The sequence below is a fragment of the Muntiacus reevesi genome, chromosome 16, assembly GCF_963930625.1.
Source record: "Muntiacus reevesi chromosome 16, mMunRee1.1, whole genome shotgun sequence".
NCBI classification, from domain to species: Eukaryota; Metazoa; Chordata; class Mammalia; order Artiodactyla; family Cervidae; genus Muntiacus; species Muntiacus reevesi.
In genome coordinates, this window is record NC_089264.1 from 21,770,655 (window position 1) to 21,794,993 (window position 24,339).

The 24,339-nt window shown below is 39.4% G+C and overlaps 1 protein-coding gene across 2 annotated transcripts in view; it reads left to right on the plus strand.

The window, feature by feature from the left end:
• The window catches only part of SLC39A8 (solute carrier family 39 member 8), an 85,706-nt gene extending 61,595 nt beyond the window's left edge, over nucleotides 1–24,111 (plus strand). For both annotated transcript variants that reach the window (XM_065907457.1, XM_065907458.1), the window contains exons 7-9: nucleotides 18,977–19,184; nucleotides 20,230–20,414; nucleotides 22,675–24,111. In XM_065907457.1, coding sequence (XP_065763529.1) covers nucleotides 18,977–19,184; nucleotides 20,230–20,414; nucleotides 22,675–22,824 — 543 coding nt within the window. In that variant the 3' untranslated portion in view covers nucleotides 22,825–24,111. The remainder of the gene's footprint in view (nucleotides 1–18,976; nucleotides 19,185–20,229; nucleotides 20,415–22,674) is intronic.
• Nucleotides 24,112–24,339: the final 228 nt, after the last annotated feature.

Genomic DNA, 24,339 nt, shown 5'->3' on the forward strand with positions numbered 1-24,339 from the left:
TCCAGATCTGTTATAAGTTTGAGTTTTTATCAATCAAAAGGAGAGACCTTAATGTGTAAGCCTCCATTTCTTTCTTTTTTAATATTAAAACTTGATTATTCAGTTGGTATTTTTTTCAAACCTTAAACTTTTTATTTTGTATTGGGGTGTCACTGATTAACAGTGTTGTGGTCAGGTGAACAGTGAAGAGACTCAATCATACATATACATGTATCCCTTCTCCCCCAAACCTCACTCCCATCCAGCCTGCCACACAACACTGACGAGATTTTCACGTGCTATACAGTAGGTCCTTGGTTCTCCATTTTACTATAGCAGAGTGTACATGACCCCATTTCTTTTTAAAATTATTGTTTGCTTTTTATTTCTGACATCAAGCATCAGAGCATTAAAAGTTAAAAAAAAAAAGAACAAACTTTATTGAACCTTCTTCTACTTAAGATTATCAAATTGCTTAACAAGCATGACTTTATTAAACCTTTATAGCAACTCAGTGAAGGCAGATTAAAGGAAAAAAATTCAATAGCTCAGAAGACACCAGTAAAGATTATTACTTTTGAAGTGTTAGTAAACCATGCATCTGGCTTGATGCTTTCTAGTTCATCTACTTTTATTATTAGGTTATAAAATACATATCAGAAAAACTGAAGTGAGGGATCATCAACAGTTTTCTAGGTTGTAAAATGAGCAAATCTAGAGATTGTTTTACATTTGGAAAGTAAAATTGCAAAAATTATTTACTGGGAGGGTATCATTTTTGCAGAAAATTTCTCTGGATTCTTTGTAGTTGTTGTGACTTTGACCAAAATTTCAGTCACTTAACTTATATATTAAAATAACCAAGGCGGTCTTAAAGTGAGCCTTCTTTTGGGGTAATGGTTCATGTCCTGAATGATATCCTGGTCTACAGGCCACATCAGTGAGGCTGTGTTAATGGGCAGGAGGATGGTATTCAGTTTTCCATTCTGTCATTCACTCATGTATCCTGTGATCACATGCCCAGCGCCAATCTTCGTTCCATACCCTGGAGAGGTTGGGGCAAATTAGACAGAAAATGTGTCTGATCTCTGGCACTCTGTAGGCACACGGCCTAACATGATAGGGTTACAGATGCTGTGCAGCGAGTTGAAATGTGGTGATGTGATGATGTCTGCATATCCAGTTTGGGTGGTCAGGGACATATTTAAGCTATAGGAAGCAGCTATGCATGCAAAGATCAGGGAGAAGAAGGTCAGGGCTGTGGAAACAGAAAGTGCAAAATCTCCAGGGTGGGAAAGAGTTTGATTGGTTTTAGGAATTGAAAGAAGGTCAGAGTAGCTAAGACACAATAGATGTTGGTATGAAATGACATTGAGGAAAATTTTAGATCAAACTTTTTCTTCAAAGTGAGTGTTACTGTGTTCTACTTAAATAAATATTGATCATCCCAAGTAAGCACCTGGTTCTAAAATTACATTTTACTAAATGTAACAAATTCAGGAAGGGACAGTCAGAAAACTGTATCTTTTTCCCTGTCTGTACTTTGGTCTGTAAACAGCAGATTCTATGGAGTAGATTTGAAAGCTGGAGGATGGTGTTTTATCCCCTCAATGATTGGAGGTATTATTTTAAGTGTGTCTGAAGTGTTAGCAAACCTCAGCACATCAGCTTAGTGTATTCTACTCAGAACCAGAGGTACTCGAATCTGGCACCTTTCGGGAAACTGGCAATAGCAATAAAATAACCCATTACTGTAGCAATAAATTACTGAACTCAAAATTTCTTATCTGGAAAAACTCGGTCCTGGGCAGCCTTTTTTGCCTTCTATTGCATGGGCTTAAGAGTCAAATCATCTTGGTCCAGTGGCTTTTCCATCTCCAGCAAGGTGGATTTTGGTCCTGGCCTCACCTCTACCTCTCACATCACTTCATCTGTGATTGGATGTTAGAGGGACTCAGCTCAAGGCATTTAGAAGAGCTCCTTTCAGATGGTAAGCACTCAGTGGTGTTAGTTGCCTTGTTGCTACTATGATTTTCATCCTTTCCTCCAACAATCTTCTTAAAACCGTGTAGCTATCCTTGAATTAGATGCAAAATGGCTGCTGATTAAAGCCTTCAGTCCTTTGGTGGTCACTGGGATGGCTGTAGAGGTGCTGACATCTGCTGACTAAGGTGTGATTTTGGCATTCCGTCAGTCCATTCAGTTGAGCAAAACAAGTCTCCTCTCCCCCTGATTTATTTTTAAAAATTTATTGAACACCTCCATATATATATTCAATTAATTTTTGGATGCACAGTGCAACAGGCATGTGGGATCCTATCTTAGTTCCTTGACCAGGGTTGGAATCCAGGCCTCCTGCAGTGGAAGTACAGAGTTCTAACCATTGAACCACCAGGGAAGTCTCAGCTGTGTTAAATTTGGGGCTGAAATGAAGATGAAATCTTTGTCTGCTAGGAGCTTTTGATCTGGCTCCATGACAGTAAAGAATTGGTAAGAAAACAAAGAACAACAAAAACACTTATGCACTTTCAGAGATTTTTTTTTTAAATGTAGATGAACCAGTTTGGAATTGATTAAGGAACATTTTTCTATGCAAAACCTTCCCACATTGTATAAATGCCCATTATGTTTGCTCTTTGGAGAGATTGGAATAGAATAGATGCTGCATATGACAATGGTTTGTGAATTTGTCATGAGAAAAAAATGTACTTTTACTATTACTTCACCTTCATCTATTCAGACACCAAATGTTCAGAATGCTTGTAGTGCTACATACTGGATGAACAGAAATGAATAAGAGGAAATAAAACCCCAGCTTTCCTGGAGATCATAGGCATAGCTTGTTTGGCATAGAAGTTTAAATAATGTCTCTACTCTTTTTTAGAGATATGACTCTGGGCATTACTTAATCTCTTTATACTTCAGTTTCCTCATCTATAAAATGGGACTAATAACCTCTTAAGGTTATTGTGATGATTAAATGACTTGTACTGCTGCTGTTGAGCTTCCCTGATAGTTCAGTTGGTAAAGAATCTGCCTGCAATGCAGGAGACCCTGGTTTGATACCCGGGTCAGGAAGATCCGCTGGAGAAGGGATAGGCTACCCACTCCAGTATTCTTGGGCTTCCCTTGTAGCTCAGCTGGTAAAGAATTCACCTACGATGCAGGAGGCCTGGGTTCGATCCCTGGGTTGGGAAGATCCCCTGGAGAAGGAAAAGGCTACCCATTCCAGTATCCTGGCCTGGAGAATGCCATGCACTGTGTAGTCAATGGGGTCGCAGAGAGTTGGACGTGGCTGAGTGACTTGCACTTTCTCTACGACTGTTTTCATTCTTACTCTTCTGTGCTCCCTGAGTATGTCCTATGTCTTTCATGCTCAATTCCTCAGTATAAAATTTCTTTTCTTGACTATAAAGAAATACTGTATATGTGGTCCAGTGGTTAAGATTCTGAGCTTTTAATGGAGTGGGTGCGGGTTTGATGCCACATGCCAAGTGGCACAGCCAAAAAATAAAAAAATAAAAACAACGAAACCCAACAACAAAAAGCAAACAAACAAAAAGTGGAAACAAAGCCAATGAAATTACATCTTTATTTTAAAAAAAGAATATATATATATGTATGACAGAGTTACTTTCCCATACAGCGGAAATTAACACAACATTGTAAATCAGCTGAACCTGAATAAAATTCTTCTTTTCTTTAACCGGTGAGCAAACCTGCAGAGAATCATATTTATCTCTTTAAGAGGAAAGGAGGTCCTGGTACCCTATGACCTGTGTAATTCTCACCCCTCACTCTCCACATACTAAGAACAGATGCTCTGTTTTACTAAATTATTGAGATATATAGAGACCAGGGACTGGCTGCCGTCTCAGAGAGCAGGGTTAACCCTTTGTTGCTCACTTTGTTCACTACTGGCAGACTGCCTGTTTCTTAACACCCCATATGGCCATCATCGCTTCTTCTATTGCAGTGACTGCAGCTGGCACTTGCTCTTGTCCTTCTTGTCATCTGTCATCCCTGGTCTCTTATCACTTTCCTGAGCTTCTTGCCCTAAGAAACTTGTGCTTCTAGTTCTCTGCAAATGAGACAGCCCACCTTCATCTTTTGCAGGCCTGGGTAGTCAATCACTTGTAGTACACTGGGTGGGATCTTCTGTATTTCAGTTCATTTCACATAATTCATGTCAGATGGTAATTACACCACAGGCAGCTGCTGCGTGGGGGCGGTTCCTCTACCACATCCCACCCCGCTCTTGTCTCCTCATCTGAACTTTTCTGTAGGACTTAATAATGAGCAATGTAGGTATCCCTGCCTTTGGGGAGCCTCATTTTTCAGGAGCGCAGCAGCAAATTTCTCCAACTTACATGAAAACTTAACCAATTTCTTAGTGCCTTCTGAGTCCCTTTAAGACTTCTCAGTAATAATGAGGGTTGCGTGGGTTGGGGAGTACATTATGCAGGCTTTTTATAAGAAATGGTATTCTGCTTCCCGAATGTATCAGAGCATTAATGCCCTCCCGGTCTGTAGAAACAGTAGGTTTCCTTTCAGAGTGGTGTAAGTGGTCCATTAGGACAACTGTAAATACTTAATTACTATATACTTTAAGTTTCGTTGGCAAAATAGGAGCATAATTTCTTGAAAACCCCTCAGATTTCTCTTCAATTATTTTTTTAGGATAGTAAAGTGATATGGTCCCCAACTGAAAATGAGAGACTATTATTTCAACTCCTAAGGAGCTAAACAACTTCAGTCTCATTTCACAGAAGAGGCAGAGGGAAAGGAAACCATTTTCAAGGTTTCTGGAAATTGTTATTTTCTTGTTAATGGTTATTTTCATTGGCATGGAGAGTTTTGAAAATGGTTATGAAGTTTTTTCCTGAAACCAAATGACTAGAGACTAAATACATTTGAATTATATTTGGTTATAGGCATTAAAGAATAAAAATAATTTCTCCTTTCTCATGTGAAGTTTGATTGTGGTTTTAGTGAGCTGAGACTGACTTCTTAGGGCTAGAGGAAGGACAAAGGAATCATCAGCTACAAAGTCCATTGAAATCCCTTGAAAATATAGTTATAAAAACAAATCCATTGAAATTTTATATTGTATATTGCTTTTAGGGCTTCCCTGGTGGCTCAGTGGTAAAGAATCTGCCTGCAGTGCAGGGGACCCAGGTTCAATCCCTGGGTTGGGAAGATCCCCTGGAGGAGGGCATGGCAACCCTCTCCAGTATTCTTGCCTGGAGAATTCCATGAACAGAGGAGCCTGGTGGGCTACAGTCCACGGGGTCACAGGGAGTCTGACATGACTGAGGTGACTAAGCAGCAGCAGAATAGCGCCTTTAACTCTTGATATCTTTGTGTTTATTTTATCCTTTTTGCAAGTTTTTCTGTTGAAATATATTTAATAGTATGTACACTGGAGAAGGAAATGGCAACCCACTCCAGTATTCTTGCCTGGAAAATCCCATGGATGGAGGAGCCTGGTAGGGCTACAGTCCATGGGGTCACAGAGTTGGACACGACTGACCGACTTAAATAAAAAATGTATGTACATAGTCTGGGATTGTTGTATGGGGAATGAGCAGATGAGTTTGAATCAATCATCCTTTCCAGAAGAGATGGCATTTTCAAGTAAAGACACAAAATAGAAAATGGGCAATTTACAAAACTTGGGGCAAGGTATGGCTTAGCCGCCACAGACGAAAGTGCAGTAAACCTGGAACTTGAACTGGTGAAACTGTTAGCAATCTTATGTCCAAAGGGAAGGGGGAGGAAGTTTACTAGAACTTGGGGGGAACTAGTTTTGTACAGAAAGCCAGTGTTCAGTGGAGCAGTGATCTTTAATTAGGGTCATAGCCAGCCTAAGTTACCCACCCCCTCCCCACCAAAGAGGGAGCCCAGGGAATAAATACCCCGGTCCCCCTCTCCTCTTTCTCTCCAAGTTTATGTTAGAGCACTTTGGAATCCCCCATGAATTGTCTTCATCCCTACTAATCTGACTTCTTTGTGTACAGGCCATTAAGCAAACTCCGGGATGGCTAATGAAAGATGCCAAATGATATTTACAGTCTTCTTGTGCACTTATTATTGAGACCATCCTAGGGGATAGCCTCTTATGAGATTCAACAGAATAGAATGGTCTTCACATTCTGTGCCTTTTACAAGTGGTCTGTCTATATATTTTCCCCCAGATCTCTCCCACCAGTTTCCAACTTTGTTTTTTGAAAGTCTCTGTTCACCTGGCCCGCTCTTTGAGCTCTCACTCATGAGTTAGTGTAGACCTATATCTCAGGCCATTACTTCTACATGAAGTTCAACATCACACTTAAAAGTTCTGCCCACTTGGAGGGTTTATCCTTATCACTATATTTTAAGTTCATTGTGAGTAAGATTGTATAGCTGGTTGGTGCTGGAACACTATTCACAGTTAACTGGCCATAGGAAACACTCCATGTAGCCTTACTGTTGTTAAGGAAAAAGAGATGCAGTATTAGGCTTAGGTTATGAGGGTCTGAATCAACTGCCATTGTAATTGGCTTGTATCTTCAAGGCTGGTATGGGCTTGTTTTTGTTTAGAAACTTGATAATGGAATGCTGGTGTGGGCAACTGAATTTATGACTTGTTGGATCAGATAACTTCCAGTTCATGTTGGGCGTGATCTCTCACCCACTTGGTGTCCCATGGACACAAGATAAGTCTCTCCAAGGACTTAGGAGCAAGCAAGTCACAGCTTTTGAGGTAAAAATTGTGTGCGTGCATGCTCAGTTGCTTGTTTTGTCTGAGTCTTTGTGACCCTGTGAACTGTAGCCCACCAGGCTCCTCTGTCCATGAGGATTCTCCAGGCAAGAATACTGGAGTCGGTTGCCATGCCCTCCTCCAGGGGATCTTCCCAACCCAAGAATAGAACCTGTGTCTCTTATGTCTCCTGCACTGACAGGTGGGTTCTTTACCTCTAGCGCCACCTGGGAAGCCCTGAGATAAAGAATAGTTACTGGCAAAAGAGGCCATGGTTTACCCTAACATCTTAGGGGTCTGTGCTGTGAATTCTCTGACCAGGGCTTGCCAGAAGGCTCCTTTCAGCATCCTTATGTGTCACAGACTTTTCTAATAACACTTAGTCTGCTGGGTTGTAAGAACCAAATGGCAGGAAAACTTACAGCACAGCCTAGATCTTGCAGAACCCTTTCACGTTCTGGGCTTTGCTGAGAAAATGCAGCCCACCTATGGGTAACCTCTGTTCCATTTCCCCATACTTTGAATATATGAAAAACCCAATTATATTCCATTTTGAGGTCTGTTTTTTATGGCCATTTCCAGCACCAGTGATTCTTTCAAGATCCAATAGGAAACAGACCACTCAAAGTAGAATAATTTCAGGAAGATTGATTTATAAGGTGAGAGTTGGGTAGAAGAGTCGTGCCTGAGTCAGGGACCAGTAATGGCAAAATTATTCCCGCCCTTGGACCCAAAGGATGGAGAGGAAGGTGCAGTTCTGAGAATCTGGGAATAGAGTTGTCTTGAGAAGAGCTGTGTTCTCCATTTGAGGGTCATTGACGGCCTGAGTCAACTGTACAAGGGGGTATCAGAGGAATAAAGATCTTGATTTCTCCTTTCTTTCTCCCCCTGAATTCCCTCTAGTGCTTCCTAATTGTCCATCTTAAATGGAAACCAGAGGACAGGAAGCCTGTAGTAATGGCCCATTCAGGAAAAACAGCTTTAGGACAGAGAGCAGGGTGAGAGGGTGGGAAGTCATTCTGAAAAGGCTGATGGGAATTAATTATCACGGCCCTGAAGTTTGAATCTTGGATGTTCCTTTGGGTACTATGAATTCCAACAACATGCAGATTCTTTTATTTATGTTTCAGTCCTCGGTTCTTTGCGGAGTTCCTGCCTGCTGTAAAATAGGTGTTCGGTAAATAATTAAGGAGCTTAGTCCCAATACCTTCTGTGTGATGTTGAGCAAGTAATTTATATTCTTGGATTGTCATTCTCCTTGTCTCTAAAATTAGGATACTATATTAGTTCTGTTTTACTCATGAGGATGTTGTAAAGGTCAAAAGAAAACAAAGACACTAATATATGAAAGCGCTTTATAAACTGAAACGCTGAATATGCAAGATACTACTTTACATCTTAGAGATTCCTTTCTTCCTATTGGCAGTCAGTTGTCTGATTCAGATAAACTTATTAACTCAGACTGCGTACTTTTCGCAGTGGATTTTACTTTCTAGCTAATTAACCTCCTGACTCTTTAATACACTTTGAACTCTAGTCGTTGAAAGTTCAATAGAGTATATTTATGTCCAACCTCAAACTTCCTTGTTAACATTTTTTCTTTTTTCTTTTAGTAATTATTTGTTTGTCTCTGTTGGGTCTTAGTTGCCATAAGCAGGATCTTTTGTGCACAGGCTCAGTAGCTCAGAGGCGTGTGAGATCTTCGTTCCCTGACCAGAGATTGAACCTGAGTCCCCTGCATTGCAAGGCAGACTTTTAACCACTAGGACCACTAGGGGAGTCCCTCCTTGTTTCTTTTTAATATGTCACTGCCCCCTCTCACTTTTCCAAAGCTCCTTTTTTTGCATAGATTTGCTTTTTCTCCCATTTTCTCCAATCATCTTGATCAGAATGCAGGAGAATTTATTTAAGGATCATATGTGAGTGATTTTTTGTCATGCACACTTTTCTCTTAGGCAGTTTTTGTTTTTCTTCCTTTTAGTAATGCTTTATTCCTCTGTACTTTGGTACATAAAATGATCTCTGTGACAATAATAACCATTTGTGGCATACTTAGTTTACAGACATGTCATTTAATCCTCACAATAATCCTATGGAGTGGGTAGTATTATTTTCTCTATTCTACAGATAAGGAATCTAAAATCAAATTCCAAGTAATTTTTTTTTTAAAGAGCAGTTTTAGGTTCATAGCAAGATTTAGAGGAAAGTACAGAGATATCCCATATATTCCCTGTCTCCACACTTGTGTAACCTCCCCCATTATCAATATCCCCCACCAGATCAGTACATTTGTTACAACTGGTGTACATCCATTGACACATCATAATCACCAAAAATCCATCATTTCCATTTCACTCTTGGTATTGTACATTCCATGGGTTCAAACAAATGTGTAATGTATCCATCATTGTAGTATGATATAGAGTATGTTCACTGCCCTAAAATTCTCCGTGTTTCACATATCCATCTCTCTTTTCCCACAACTCCTGGCAACCACTAATCTTTTTATTATTTCCATATATGATTTTGCCTTTTTCAGAATGTCATATAGTTACAATCATACACTATGTACCTTTTCAAATTTGGCTTCTTGTATTTAGTGATGTGCGTTTAAGAGTCATCCATGTCTTTTCATGGCTTGATAGCTCATTTGGGGGCTGGGGGGCTATAACAAGATTCTGATGTTTGGATGTCTCATAGTTTATTTATCCATTCACCTAATTAAGGATATCTTAGTTGCTTCCAAGTTTTGGCAATTAGGAAAAAAATACTGTAAATATCTGTGTACAGGTCTTTATATGGACATAAGTTTCCAACTTCTCTGGGTAAATATCAAGGAGCATCATTGCTGAATTGTATGGGAAGAATATGTTTAGTTTTGTAAGAAATTGCCAAACTGTCTTCCAAAGTGTCTGTACCATCTTACATTCCCACTGGCAATGAATGAGTGTTCCTTGCCTGTATTTGGTGGTGTCAGTGTTCTGAGTTTGGCCATTCTAATAGGCCTGTAGTGTTATCTTGTTTCAATTTGCTTTTCCCTGATGACATATGATATGGAGCATCTTTTCATATCCTTATTTGCCATCTGTAAGTCTTCTTTGATGAAGTGTCTGTTAAGGTCTTTGGCTCATTTTTTAATTGATTGTTTTCTTATTGTATATTGCTTAAGTCTTTATCAGATATCAGATATTTGTCTTTTGCAAATATTTTCTCACATTCTGTGGCTTGTCTTTTCATTCTATTGGCATTGTCTTTTGCAAGGAGAAGTTTTAAATGTTAATCAAGTCCGGGCTATCAATTCTTTCATTATGCTTTTGATGTTGTATCTAAAAAAAACATGGCCGTACTCAGGGTCATCTAGGTTTTCTCCTATCTTATCGTCTAGGAGTTTTAGAGTGTTGCATTTATAGTTAGGTCTATGATCCATTTTGAGTTCATTTTTTTGTGAAGGGTGTCAAGTCTGTGTCTAGACTCTTGTTTTTGTTTTTATATGGATGTCCACTTATTTCAGCACCATTTAAACCTTCTTGCAAAAGACAATGCCAACAGAATGAGAAGAAAAGCCACAGAACGCGAGAAAAGACTTTCTCCATTGTGTTGGTTTTGCTTCTTTGTCAAAGATAAGCAGACCAGGTTTATATGTGTCTATTTCTAGGTTCTCTATTCTGTTCCATTGATCTATTTATCTATTCTTTCATCAGTACTGCACCATCTTGATTACTCTAGCTTCATAGTAAGTCTTGAAGTTAGATAGTGTCAGTTATCCAACTTCTTTCTTTCCTTCAATGTTGTGTTAGCTATTCTAGGAATTTTTTGTTTTCATATAGATTTAGAATAAAAAAATATCGACAATATAACATTCTGGGATTTTGATTGGGATTGCACTGAGTCTGTTGATCAACTTGGGAAGGACTAACATTTTGACAACTATTCATTGTCTTCTAATGCATGAATAGAATAGTTCTTTGATTTCTTTCATCATAGTTTTGTGCTTTTCCTCATATAGGTCTTCCACATATTTTGTTAGATTTATACCTGAGTAGTTAATTTTAAGGGATACTAGTATATATACTATTATGATTTTGATTTCAAATTCTGATTGTTCATTGCTGGCATATTGGAAAGCAACTGACTTCTGTATGTTAACCTGCATCTTGTAACCTTGCCAGACTTGCTTATTATGTTTCAGGAGCTTTTTTGTTGATCCTTTAGCATTTTCTACATAGACAGTCATGTCCATTTGCCAACAAAGACAGTTTTATTTCTTCCCATTGTGTATATACCTTTTATTTCCTTTTCTTGTCTTACTGCATTAGCTAAGACCCAAGTAACTTTCCAAAGGACATAGAACTATTAATATTAAGTAGTAGAGCTATTACTTAAACTCACACCCATTTGGTGCCAAAGCCGATACCGTTGAAGCATTAAGCTAGCTTGCATTCAATGTCTCTTTCTTTAACTCTCATCTCTCTTTATTTGTGGCCTCTTAAAATAATATTTTATAGTTTTTATGTTATATTAGTTTCTATGGGCACAGATTTTGTTTAGCTTTGCATATGATTTTCAGCTTTTGTTATTTGTACTTCCTTTTGCCATCTTAATTATGTTTTTTGGAGGGTTTCTACTTTCATTTTTGATTTGGTGCTTTTTTTCTTTTTTTTTTTTTAATAACCAGAATTCTTGCTCTGAAAATTCTTTCAGCATGGTATATGGAATTTGAAATTTAACTTTAAGTGCAGTGGTTGCTTGCTTTTGCCTTCTTATCAGTAAAATAGAAGATAATAAACCATAAAAATCATTCTTATTAATCATGGCTCACATTGCCTCCCCCAGTGCAGAGTGAATTCTCATAGTGTTCATGCTGATCTTTGCAGCCATTAATTTAACATAAAAGGATTTCACTTAGTGGGACCATGCCGCCGCTGCTGCTGCTGCTGCTAAGTCGCTTCAGTCGTGTCCGACTCTGTGCGACCCCATAGACGGCAGCCCACCAGGCTCCCCCGTCCCTGGGACTCTCCAGGCGAGAACCCTGGAGTGGGACCCTCTTAAATGCAGACTGAACCTGGCAGGTAGCCTGCTTCTCCAGCTTTACCTTGTTTGCTGCTGGTAACTCCTGAGTCATTACAGGTTCACTTTTGCCTCTTGCTGGTTCTCACCCCATGACTTTAATGTTCTGTTTTCTGAGTATTGTAATAACATAATGCAAAAAATCCAGAACACCCATAAAAGATAAAAGAAAAAACCCAAGGATTACCCATAGTACTGTCTCCAAGGGAGAACCATGATTAGCATTTTTATATGTATCTTTTCAAGTTGCAATCAGACCATTGTGGGATTATAATAATAATTTTCACAAAAGGTGCCCACTAGGCATGTTGTTACGTATAAATATAAATATATTTTACCTCAGTGCTTTGTTTTGGAAAAATGCAGATATTCATCATCTCTGCTACTCTGCATAGTATTTCATTGCAAGTATAAGCCATATTTATATGATCCATGTCCTATGCAGGATAGCCAAGTGCTTTCTTTTTTTCCCTTATCTTCCTCCTCTTTGCCCTACTTGTTCTTCTCCACCCTCTCCTTTTTCTTCTCCTTTTCCTTACCTTCCTCTTTTGATAGCTCTTTCTGCTCCTCCCAGCACAGGCCACTCCTCCTCCTTCCTGTCTTCTTCTTCCTCCTCCTCTCAGACCCTCCTCTTTGTCTCTTTTTTTGGTCTTCTTTAATTTTCTTTAACTGCCTTATTTAACCTTAAGCTGTTCTGCAATAAGCCCACTTGCTTTCTTCATTATGATTTCTTAGTGGTTTTTATTTCACTTTTTCTTCTTCCCCTCCATACTCAAGTTGGGATTCTACTCATTCTCCCTTCCCCTCTCATAACTTTGTTCATGCTATTATTTCTGCCCCCATTCTGATTAGTCTTCACTTTGCTTTGACTTCATTTTCATTAATAATTTAGGTGAGCAATTTTATGTACCTTGCTGATAATTACACTGTAATTCATGTCAGAGCCAAGCAAGACCTTGGTTCTCCTGGATTTCAGACCAATGGTCTTTTCACTAGACTGCATTACCTTATCATGACTGAGGTTAGAAATAGCCTCATATTTAGTGTACAAGTCAAACAAGGAAGAAAGCGAACAAGCAACAAGACCAAAGAAAGATAAAAAATAAATAATGGAAAAGAGAAAACTCCCTAACTTAACAAAGACTTGACTCTAGTGTTCTCTATGCTTAGTGACTTTGTTCCAGGTGAATTAAAAAAAAACTGTTCATGAATGTTTGCCTACTTTCATTTGTTCTAAGACTTTTAAAAATCTATAACAGTTAATCTAACTAACAGTGTTATTTGAGACCTAAGATTATAAGATTAAAAGGAAGTATAATAAACATAGTAATATCTGTACCCAGAGGTAAAAGAACCATGCCTGATATATTAATTTGTTTTTCAGAATTAAAGGAGTTTGTATACAGTCTCTGTACAAAATATCAGGTAGTCAAGACTTGGTCTAGCAATCTTTTCACTAAGTCATCACAAGTAAATAAGGAAATTATAAATATGTGATTAGGTAAACCAAGCTGGAAAAGGAAAACACTGGTCTTTTGAATGTATCTTGGCAGTAAGTTTTTAGAAAGCCAAGATCACTTTCTCTATAACTTTTCTCATAACTGCCTTTGTTTCTCTTTGACAGTAATTGTTTCCTAATCTGGGACTTTTTACCCAAGCCACCCATTTAACATGTGCTAAGTCATGGAGAAGGAAATGGCAATCCACTCCAGTACTATTGCCTGGAAGATCCCATGGACAGAGGAGCCTGGTAGGCTACAGTCCATGGGGTCACAAAGAGTTAGACATGACTGAGCGACTTCACTTCACTTTAAGTCATTGTCAGAATTCTCCACCATGACCTGTCCATCTTGGATGGCCCTACATGGCATGGCTCATAGCTTCATTGAGTTAGACAGGGGTGTGGCCCATGTGATCAGATTGGATAGTTTTCTCTGATTGTGGTTTTCATTCTGTCTGCCCTCTGATGGATAAGGATAAGAGGCTTATGGGAAGCTTCCTGATGGGAGAGACTGAGGGGGAAACTGGGTCTTCTTCTGATGGGCGGGGCTATGCTCAGTTCAGTTCAGTCCAGTCACTCAGTCATGTCTGACTTTTGTGACCACATGGACTGCAGCATGCCAGGCCTCCCTGTCCATCATCAGAACCCAGAGTTTACTCAAACTCATGTCCATTGAGTCGGTGATGCCATCCAACCATCTCATCCTCTGTCGTCCCCTTCTCCTCCCACCTTCAATCTTTCCCAGCATCAGACTCTTCTCAAATGAGTCAGTTCTTCGCATCAGGTGGCCAAAGTACTGGAGTTTCAGCTTCAACAGCAGTCCTTCCAATGAATATTCAGGACTGATTTCCTTTACGATGGACTGGTTGGATCTCCTTGCAGTCCAAGAGACTCTCAAGAGTCTTCTCCAACACCACAGTTCAAAAGCCTCAATTCTTTGGCACTCAGCTTCCTTTAGAGTCCAACTCTCACATCCATACATGACTACTGGAAAAACCATAGTCTTGAAGAGATGGACCTTTGTTGGCAAAGTAATGTCTCTGCTTTTTAATATGCTGTCTAGAATGGTCATAAGGACTTCCCTGTGACTCAGATGGTAAGGCGTCTGCCTACAATGCAAGAGACCCAGGTTTGATCCCTGGGTTGGGAAGATCCTCTGGAGAAGGAAATGGCAACCCACTCCAGTATTCTTGCCTGGAAAATCCCATGGACGGAGGAGCCTGTTGGGCTACAGTTCATAGGGTCACAAAGAGTTGGACACGACTGAGTGACTTCACTTCAGAATGGTCATAATTTTTCTTCCAAAGAGTAAATGTCTTTTAATTTCACGGCTGTAATCACCATCTGCAGTGATTTTGGAGCCCCCCCAAAATGAAGTCTATCATTGTTTCCACTGTTTCCCCGTCTATTTGCCATGAAATGATGGGACCAGATGCCATGATCTTAGTTTTCTGAATGTTGAGCTTTAGGCCAACTTTTTCACTCTCCTCTTTCACTTTCATCAAGAGACTCTTTAGTTCTTCTTCGCTTTCTGCCATAAGTGTGGTGTCATCTGCATATCTGAGGTTATTGATATTTTTCCCGGCTATCTTGATTACAGCTTGTGTTTCATCCAGTCCAGCGTTTCTCATGATATAAGTTAAATAAGCAGGGTGACAATATACAGCCTTGACACATTCCTTTCTCTATTGTATTCAGTCCAATACAATAGAATGGGGCCATGCTCAGTACATCTTTAATCCAATTTTCTGTTGATGGGTAGAGCTGTGTTCCCTTCCTGCTATTTACCTGGGGCCAAACTATGTTGAAGGTGATGAAGATAATGGCGACCTCCTTCTAAAGGTCCCATGCATGTACTGCTACACTCAGTGCCCCAACCTTGCAACAGGCCACCACTGACCCACGCCTCCACCAGAGACTCCTGGCCACTCCCGGGCAAGTCTGGGTTAGTCTCTTCTGGGGTCATTGCTCCTTTATCCTGGGTCCTAGTGTGCACAAGGTTCTGTTTGTGCCCTCCAAGATTCTATTTCCCAGTCTGTGAAAGTTCTGGCAGCTCTGTGGTTAATGGCGACCTCCTCAAGAGGTGCACACCCAGGTCTGCTGCACCCAGAGCCCCCGCCCCTGCGGCAGCCCACGGCTGACCCGGACCTCTGCAGGAGACACTCACGCACGATTCTGTCTCAGTCTCTGTGGGCTCCCTGGGTCCTGGTGCGCACAAGGTTTGTTTGAGCCCTCTGAGCATCTCTAGTTGGAATGGGGTTTGGTTCTCAACATAAATTCGCTCCTGCTACCATCCTACTGGAGCTTCTCCTTTGCCCGTGGATGTGGGGTATCTCCTTGGGTGCTCCAGTGCCATGCAGCTGCCAGTCCCAAAGAATGCTCATCTCACACACCAGCAAAGTGATGCTCAAAATTCTCCAAGCCAGGCTTCAACAGCATGTGAACCAAGAACTTCCAGATGTTCCAGCTGGATTTAGAAAAGGCAGAGGAACCAGAGATCAAATTGGTAACATCTGTTGGATCATCAAAAAAGTGAGAGAGTTCCAGAAAAACATCTACTTCTGCTTTGTTGACTGTGCCAAAGCCTTTGACTGTGTGGATCACAACAAACTGTGGAAAGTTCTGAAAGAGATGGGAATACCAGACCACCTGACCTGCCTCTTGAGAAATCTGTATGCAGGTCAGGAAGCAACAGTTAGAACTGGACATGGAACAACAGACTGATTACAAATTGGGAAAAGAGTACGTCAAGGCTGTATATTGTCACCCTGCTTATTTAACTTATATCATGAGAAACGCTGGACTGGATGAAGCACAGGCTGCAATCAAGATTGCCGGGAGAAATATCAATAACCTCAGATATGCAGATGATACCACACTTATGGCAGAAAGCAAAGAAGAACTAAAGAGCCTCTTGATGAAAGTGAAAGAGGAGAGTGAAAAAGTTGGCTTAAAACTCAACATTCAGAAAACTAAGATCATGGCATCTGGTCCCATCATTTCATGGCAAATAGATGGGGAAACAGTGGAGACAATGACAGACTTTATTTTGGGGGCTCCAAAATCACTGCAGATGATGACTACAGCTATGAAATTAAAAGATGTTTACTTCTTGGAAGAAAAGTTATGACCAATCTAGACAGCATATAAAGAAGCAGAGACATTACTTTGCCAACAAAGGTCCATCTCTTCAAGACTATGGTTTTTCCAATAATCATGTATGGATGTGAGAGTTGTACTCTAAAGGAAGCTGAGCGCCAAAGAATTGAGGCTTTTAAACTGTGGTGTTGAAGAAGACTCTTGAGAGTCTCTTGGACTGCAAGGAGATCCAACCAGTCCATCCTAAAGGAAATCAGTCCTGAATATTCATTAGAAGGACTGCTGTTGAAGCTGAAACTCCAGTACTTTGGCCACCTGATGCGAAGAACTGACTCATTTGAGAAGAGTCTGATGCTGGGAGAGATTGAAGGTGGGAGGAGAAGGGGGACGACAGAGGATGAGATGGTTGAATGGCATCACTGACTCAATGGACGTGAGTTTGAGTAAACTCCGGGAGTTAGTGATGGACAGGGAGGACTGGCGTGCTGCAGTCTGTGGGGGTCGCAAAGAGTCAGACATGACTGAGTGGCTGGACCGAACTGAACTGAAGTCATTGTTGTTTATTACATTGTGCATTTAGGATATATCAACTATTGAATTAATTAAATAAGGCAAGAGGCTGAGGTGACTCAAATGTCATATGTAAGCCATCCAAAATCTAAGCCTATAAATGCCTCAAGTTTACAAAATCTAAACCTAAAGACAGTCAGTACCTAACGTCCAATAGGCACTGTGCTGTAGTCAATCAATGATTTTCTTGCTTTGCTTCCATCTTTTCTCTGTAAATGTATGTGTCTCCCTGAGCTTCCCATCCCTGGAATGCTCCTAACTACTCCTGGTTTGACACTGCCAGTTTGGAATCCATTCTTACTTGAATAAACTCTTTTAATTTGCCTCAGTTTATGTTTTAACACTGTACAGTGAAAAGACCACATTTTTAAACCAGAAGGAATTCGTTTTATGCTGATAAGAATTGCCTTTTAAAGTAAAAGTAGATTAATGTTGCTTCATGTGTTTTTGAGAGAAGGGGATGTTCCCTTTGCGAATTGCTGGTAGCTCAGTGGTAAAGAATCTACCTGCAATTCAGGAGCTGCAGGAGACATGGGTTAGATCCTGGGGCCTGGAGGATCCCCTGGAGGAGGGCATGGCAACCCACTCCAGTATTCTTGCCTGGAGAATCCTGTGGACAGAGGAGCCTGGCAGGCTACAGTCCTTGAGGCCACATAGAATCAGACATGACTGAAGTGACTGAGCATGCATGCATGCACAAACAAAACATCCCTCAAAGATGAAGATTTGCCACTAATGAAACAGGGAAAGGATGTGTGGCAAGATCGGAAGTCAGCTTTGAAAGAATGGTCCCCAAAGTGTTTCGAGCAGTTAAATGACATCGGAGAAAAAGCACCACCTCTCCGATGATTGCTCTGAAGGAAGCCCTTTTCAGCTGATATATGTTGCACAATTTTTAGAGTCAGTTGTATACTTTACATCTTGTTTCTCCAGGATAAATAGGCTTTTTGAAGATAGAACTTGCGTTTTCCACTTCTGTGCACTTCCCATAGCATTCAACAGACTGTTGTATACTTTGCAGATGTTCAATAAATATGTTGATTAGCTGCTGAGGTAGAGTTGAGGGGAGGAGAATTAGGAATAAAATGTTCTCCAGTTAATTGCAAATTGCTTCCCTACTTAAAAATGAATTTGCATTTTATTATCTTTTCCCACAGTTTCTGGAATATGCTTCAGTTGGCATCTGTCATTTGATTTTATACTATTTTGTAAATTTTATGGAAATTTAAATTCTTTTTGAAAAAATTTCATATGAAAATTAAAATTCTTACAAAGAGTCTGCTTTAGGATTTTCTGTTGTTTCAAGGTGGAAAGAAGTGTTGTGTAAAGGCAAGCCTGTTTCAATCATACTTCATGTAATTTGTTAAGAGAATCATTGAAATTTAGAGCTTGTAGGGACCATGTTATTATAGCCTAAACACCCAGAACTCTACCTGGAACACAGTGGAAACTTACTAAGTCATTGAAAAATAAATGAATCATTTAGTGCATTCTCTTCACTTCATGATCAAAGACACTAAGGCTCAGATTACTTGCTCACAGTTAAAAGATTGGCACAGGATAGATTAGAATACATACTCCTTGATGTTATCATGCTTTAAATGTGGATTTCACATTCAAATTATAACATGGAAAAGAGTTTAAATTCAGTCTTTGAAAAACTTCTTTTACTTTAAAGTGTATGAATAAAGCAAATTCTTAGGTTAATATCTATTAATATTGCATTTTAGAAAGGGAGTAGTAAGAATTTGTTCATACAAGTCAAAAGGATTGTTTAAAGGGAAACCAGAGTAAAATGTCTTTTAAGTGGTTTGTTCAAGGCCTGTCAGTCTCTTCCTTTCCTTTCTCCAAGTTTTTTTTCCTCCATTTTTTATGATTAGTGGTTCCTATCCACTATGAAAGATTTTCTGTTGGAAACATTTGTGTCTCTCAACACATAATACATCTACTACTCTGTATCGCTTGGACTTTCAAGAAGTGTCGGTTATCCTGTGGATTGATTTTCTGTTATTTTGCAGGATGGAAAAAAAGAGTCAAGCTCGTGTACTTGTTTGAAGGGGCCGAAGCTCTCAGAAATAGGGACGATCGCCTGGATGATCACGCTCAGCGACGCCCTCCACAACTTCATCGACGGCCTGGCCATCGGGGCCTCCTGCACCCTGTCCCTTCTGCAGGGACTCAGCACCTCCATCGCCATCCTGTGCGAGGAGTTCCCCCACGAGTTAGGTGAGGAGTTCTGCCCACGTCGTCCAAGTCCATCAGCTTCTTGTCTTAAGGGGATGGAGACGTTTCAGATGACACTCTCTGGAAACTCCTGCTGATGTCTCGAAAAGAAGGAGCCCTTTTAGACATTGGTTATTATCTTTTATTTCATCCAAAAAGAGAAAAAAATATTTAAGTAGAGAACAAATCTACTCAAACTATTTAAGTAGAGAACAAATGTATGAACACGAGTGATGGGGGAAGAGGTGGGGTGGAATGAATTGGAAGATTGGGATTGACATATATATATATATGTATATTGTATATATATATATATAGTATATATATGTATATATGTGTGTGTGTGTGTGTGTGTGTATATATATATATATATATATATATATATATATTTTGTTGATTGTTGTTGTTCAGTTGCTAAGTCATGACTGACTCTTTGCGACCCCACGGACTGCAGCAATCCAGGCTTCCCTGTCCTTCCCTTGGGCAGACTGTCTCCCGAAGTTTGCCCAAGTTCGTGTCTGTTGAGTTCAGTTCAGTTCAGTTGCTCAGTCATGTCTGACTCTCTGCAACCCCATGGACTGCAGCACGCCAGGCCTCCCTGTCCATCACCAACTCCCGGAGTTTACCCAAACTCACCTCCATTGAGTCGGTGATGCCATCCAACCATCTCATCCCCTAGCGTACCCTTCTCCTCCTGCCCTCAATCTTTCCCAGCATCAGGGTCTTTTCCAATGAGTCAGCTCTGGTAATGCCATCCAACCATGTCATCTTCTGCCACCCTCTTCACCTTTTGCTTTCACAACTACTGATACTATGTATAAAGTCGGTAACTAGTGAGAACCTGCCCTATAGCTCAGGGAACTCTCCTTGGTGCTCTGTGGCGACCAGGCTGGGAAGGAAATCTAAAAGAGAGAATACCTGTATGCATAGAGCTGATTCGCTTTGCTGTGCAGTAGACACTCACACAAGGTTGTAAAGCAACTGTACTCCAGTAAAAGGAATTTTAAAAAAGAAAAACTATTGACTTAATGTGTTCTTCTTCTTCTAGGGGACTTTGTGATCCTACTCAATGCAGGAATGAGCACTCGACAAGCCTTGTTATTCAATTTCCTTTCTGCGTGTTCCTGCTATGTTGGGCTAGCTTTTGGCATCTTGGTGGGCAATAATTTTGCTCCAAATATTATCTTTGCCCTTGCTGGAGGCATGTTCCTCTATATTTCTCTGGCGGACATGGTAAGACATTTTAAGATTTTGTTGTGTTTTAAATTTGGAAATAGACATCTGGCTTATGAATGACTAAGAGTGACCTTTTGCTTTTCTCAGTGTGGATAGCCTTTCTGTTGTCATTTAAAATATTCCAGGTCCAACAGATACCTCTTTTTGAGTGGTTTGTTCTAATAGTGATTTGAAAGTGATTCTCATTAATTCTTTGATCTAGGTAGGATCTCATTGCTAGAGGACAAAATGGCTTATTTTTGCTGAAGTAGAGATATTTTCCTGGGTGTTTTTCCTTGTGAGTAGAGCTTGTATCCTGCTATGTTATGGCTCCATAGGACTTTTCACCCTTTCAAGATGTCATATCTAGAAGGAAATGATTTGTTGAATAAAGTAAATAGCATTCTGTTACTTCAAAGTTCTAAACAGTGAGAGCCTTTTGAGTTAAAGTAAATTTGATAAGTTAAAGTTGAATGATATTTACTTGGGTCAGTATATATTTATATCTATGTTTATGTTTATGCTGTTTCTGTCTATATCTGTGTGTGTGTGTGTGTGTAAGGGAGAGAGTATCAGTGGTTCCTTGCATTTTCAAATAAATCATGGATAGCTTTCTAGAAATTGAAAATGTGCTGCTGCTGCTGCTGCTAAGTCGCTTCAATCGTGTCCGACTCTGTGTGACCCCATAGATGGCAGCCCACCAGGCTCTGCTGTCCCCGGGATTCTCCAGGCAAGAACACTAGAATGGGTTGCCATTTCCTTCTCCAATGCATGAAAGTGAAAAGTGAAAGTGAAGTCGCTCAGTCTTGTCCGACTCTTTGCTACCCCATGGACAGCAGCCTACTAGGCTTCTCCGTCCATGGCATTTTCCAGGCAAAAGTACTGGAGTGGGTTGCCATTGCCTTCTCCGAAAATGTGCTAAGTGGATGTAAATCAAGGAATGTTTCCTTTGCATTTGGAACTGAATGTGTTTTTACATATATAATGTACTAATTTAATTTACACCACCTGCATTCTTAACTGTTCATTTTTCTGTGCAGACCGTTGTAAGCACAAGGATTTCATCACTTAGAACCATCACTGCATTTATGTTTTCCTTCACAGAATTTAGTGCCCCAGGTCATCACTTCTTTTTTTAAAATATAAGAACAGAATCTATTAGAGTTATTCAGTTTAAAGAAATAATACAAATATATGATGCTATTATACTTAACAGCAGCTTTGCTTTTTTCAGAACGACTTCAGAAATTTCATCCACTGTATCCTTGTAACAGTTTTCTCAAATCAGGCAAATGGAGGGACTGCAGACTCTGGAGGTCTCTTGAATGCTTTGGCGCATTGCACCACTGTGTACATAGCAACACTTGGAAATCTGTTTTGAAAAGATGACATTTACAGATCTCTTCATGAGCCTTTTCAGTAGAAGTTTTGTGCTGAGAAAGGGTGGATTTTAAGTACAGAACTTGGGGTTTTAATTGCTTTCACCGCCATGAGATTGTTATAGTCTTCAATTCAAAAACAGCACTGTTTATTTTAAAAAACCTTATGATTTTGTGAGGGATAGAACAAGCAAATGGAAACAAATTGAAGAGAAGAAGAATTAACTGTATAGTGATTTCTAAAAGCATATTTAATCAGCTATTATCGATTGATATTTTTGTATCAGGCTTGGAAATTGGTAAGGCATTGCAGATGGTGGAGGGAGCAGAAAGGCACGGTTTTTGGTCCACAAAGAGAGGAACCTAAATTCAACAAACAAAACCACACACGTGATTACATAAATAAAATTAAAAATTGAAATGAATGGAAAAACAGTATATGTGATGAAAGATGATGATAGGGGTGTCTAAGTTAGGAAGGCCTAAGAGAAACACTTCCTATGAATGTAAGAAGTGGAAACCTCAAAGATTTAGCTCATTGAAAGACTTGAGGGAAAAGAGGTTTTGGTGGGTGTGAAGATTTTGAGGATGGAAAGAGGCTGGATACATTTGAGGTCCGAATGATGTGGATGGAGCAGAGAGAGTAAGGAAGAGAGGGAGTGGAGGCATAAAATGAGGTTCATGTCAAGCCACTGATTGACTGACCTGGGGAGCACAGTTTTCCTACTCTTGTTGATGTCTGATTACACTGGCTTTTGCATTTATGCTCTCTGTACTGAAACATTTAAACCAGGGACAGAAACACTCACCCCCTCCCACCCCGACAGGAATCTGTAATAACTGTTTTATGTTTGACCACAAGATGGCAACAGTTATCTAACAATGTATCTTTCCTCTAGTTTCCAGAGATGAACGATATGCTGAGAGAAAAGGTAACTGGAAGAAAAACCGATTTCACCTTCTTCATGATTCAGAATGCTGGGATGTTAACTGGATTCACAGCCATCCTGCTCATTACTTTGTATGCGGGAGAAATCGAATTGGAGTAATAAGAAGTGAAAGCTGGTGGTGTTAATAAAGGCATTTAATAAATAAAAACAGCTCCAAAGGGATTTTTAAGCTGATCCTATTTAGTTAAAAGATAATTTTGTTTTTAGCTGTATGTCAAGAAAACTGATTATTGGTTTCAGGATCTGTGAAATAGACCATCATTTGTTGTTAAAAATGCTTTAAAAAGCTTTTGGTTCCAGTCTGAAAAGCCTGATACATGAGATCTTTGGTAAATGCTGAGTTTTTTTTAATGTTTCATGCATATTAAAAAACCATCACAAAGCAAGAAACATGCAGTCTATAATCATTTTGACACCAAAACCCAGAGGAAAATATAAACTAGGCCATATAAGCCTTTAAACCTCTATGGTCGGATCAAATGTTCAAGTAGTTTCAGAGTGGTTTCTTTCAATTAATTTGTTCTAGTGCTTTCACAAGCAAGTACATAAAAATGTGGAAGAGAATTAAAGTGTACAAAACACAGATATAAATGATTCCAAGACCTTAATGAATCCAGGAGAGAAAGATTGCTTATAGCTTTGGTTTTGTTTTTATATTACAGATAGGGACTTGTAGGATGGCTTTGAAAACCATCTTGAAATAATATGAAATCAGTAAAATTTTGTTAGCTCTACTAATTTCAGACTAAGATTTTTTTTTTCCTCCAAGTGTAATGTAAAGCGGATCACAGCTCATCGGCAGTATCCAATGTGTTTCCTTTGTCAAGGTGAAGAAAATGTTGGTTTATAGAAAGAAATTGAATGCAATTTTAAGCAATTTACTTTAAAAGATGAATACAACTATTTAGCAGAGGCTATTTTAAGTAATTGCAAAATGAAAGCTGAATGGCTGTATGTCAAATACTAAGATATATGTTTTTTATGGGTGCCCAAGAAACAGAAAATATTTTTTTTGTGTTCAGCCTATGTTTTTCCTATATGGTATATTTTGCAAAAAAAATGCCACACAGCATGATTATTTTTCTACCTTTTATAAAAGATAAAGCCTGTTTATTCATTTTGTAGATACAGAAAGTTGGTATATAATTGAACATCCTAGCCCCAATCTCACTCCCAAATCACTTAAGGGAAGACAATTTAACTAAAAAAATATTTCACAGAAGCCAACAGTGACCTCGGGAATTATACTGTCCCACAGGCTGTAAAATTGTATCACATAGCAATAATGCAGAAGTGATGAATGTTTAGCATATATGTTAATGTACATTTCCCTCTGACAATTTAAAAATATTGTTTGACCAAATAGTAAACACCTTTGAAACCTTGTATAGTGTCATTCATTATTCATTTTAATGGATAGTTTTTGAGTGACTTTCATGTACCTGGTATTATGAGGAAGAGAAATAGGTATGTTTATTTCAAAGCTATTCAGCAAATAAATACTGTAAAGATTAATCATTGTTCATTGAAATCAGTATACATAGAATCTATTTTTATCATTTCACCTGTTTACATTCAATCTTAGGAAATAATCTTTACCTCTTCAAGGCACAG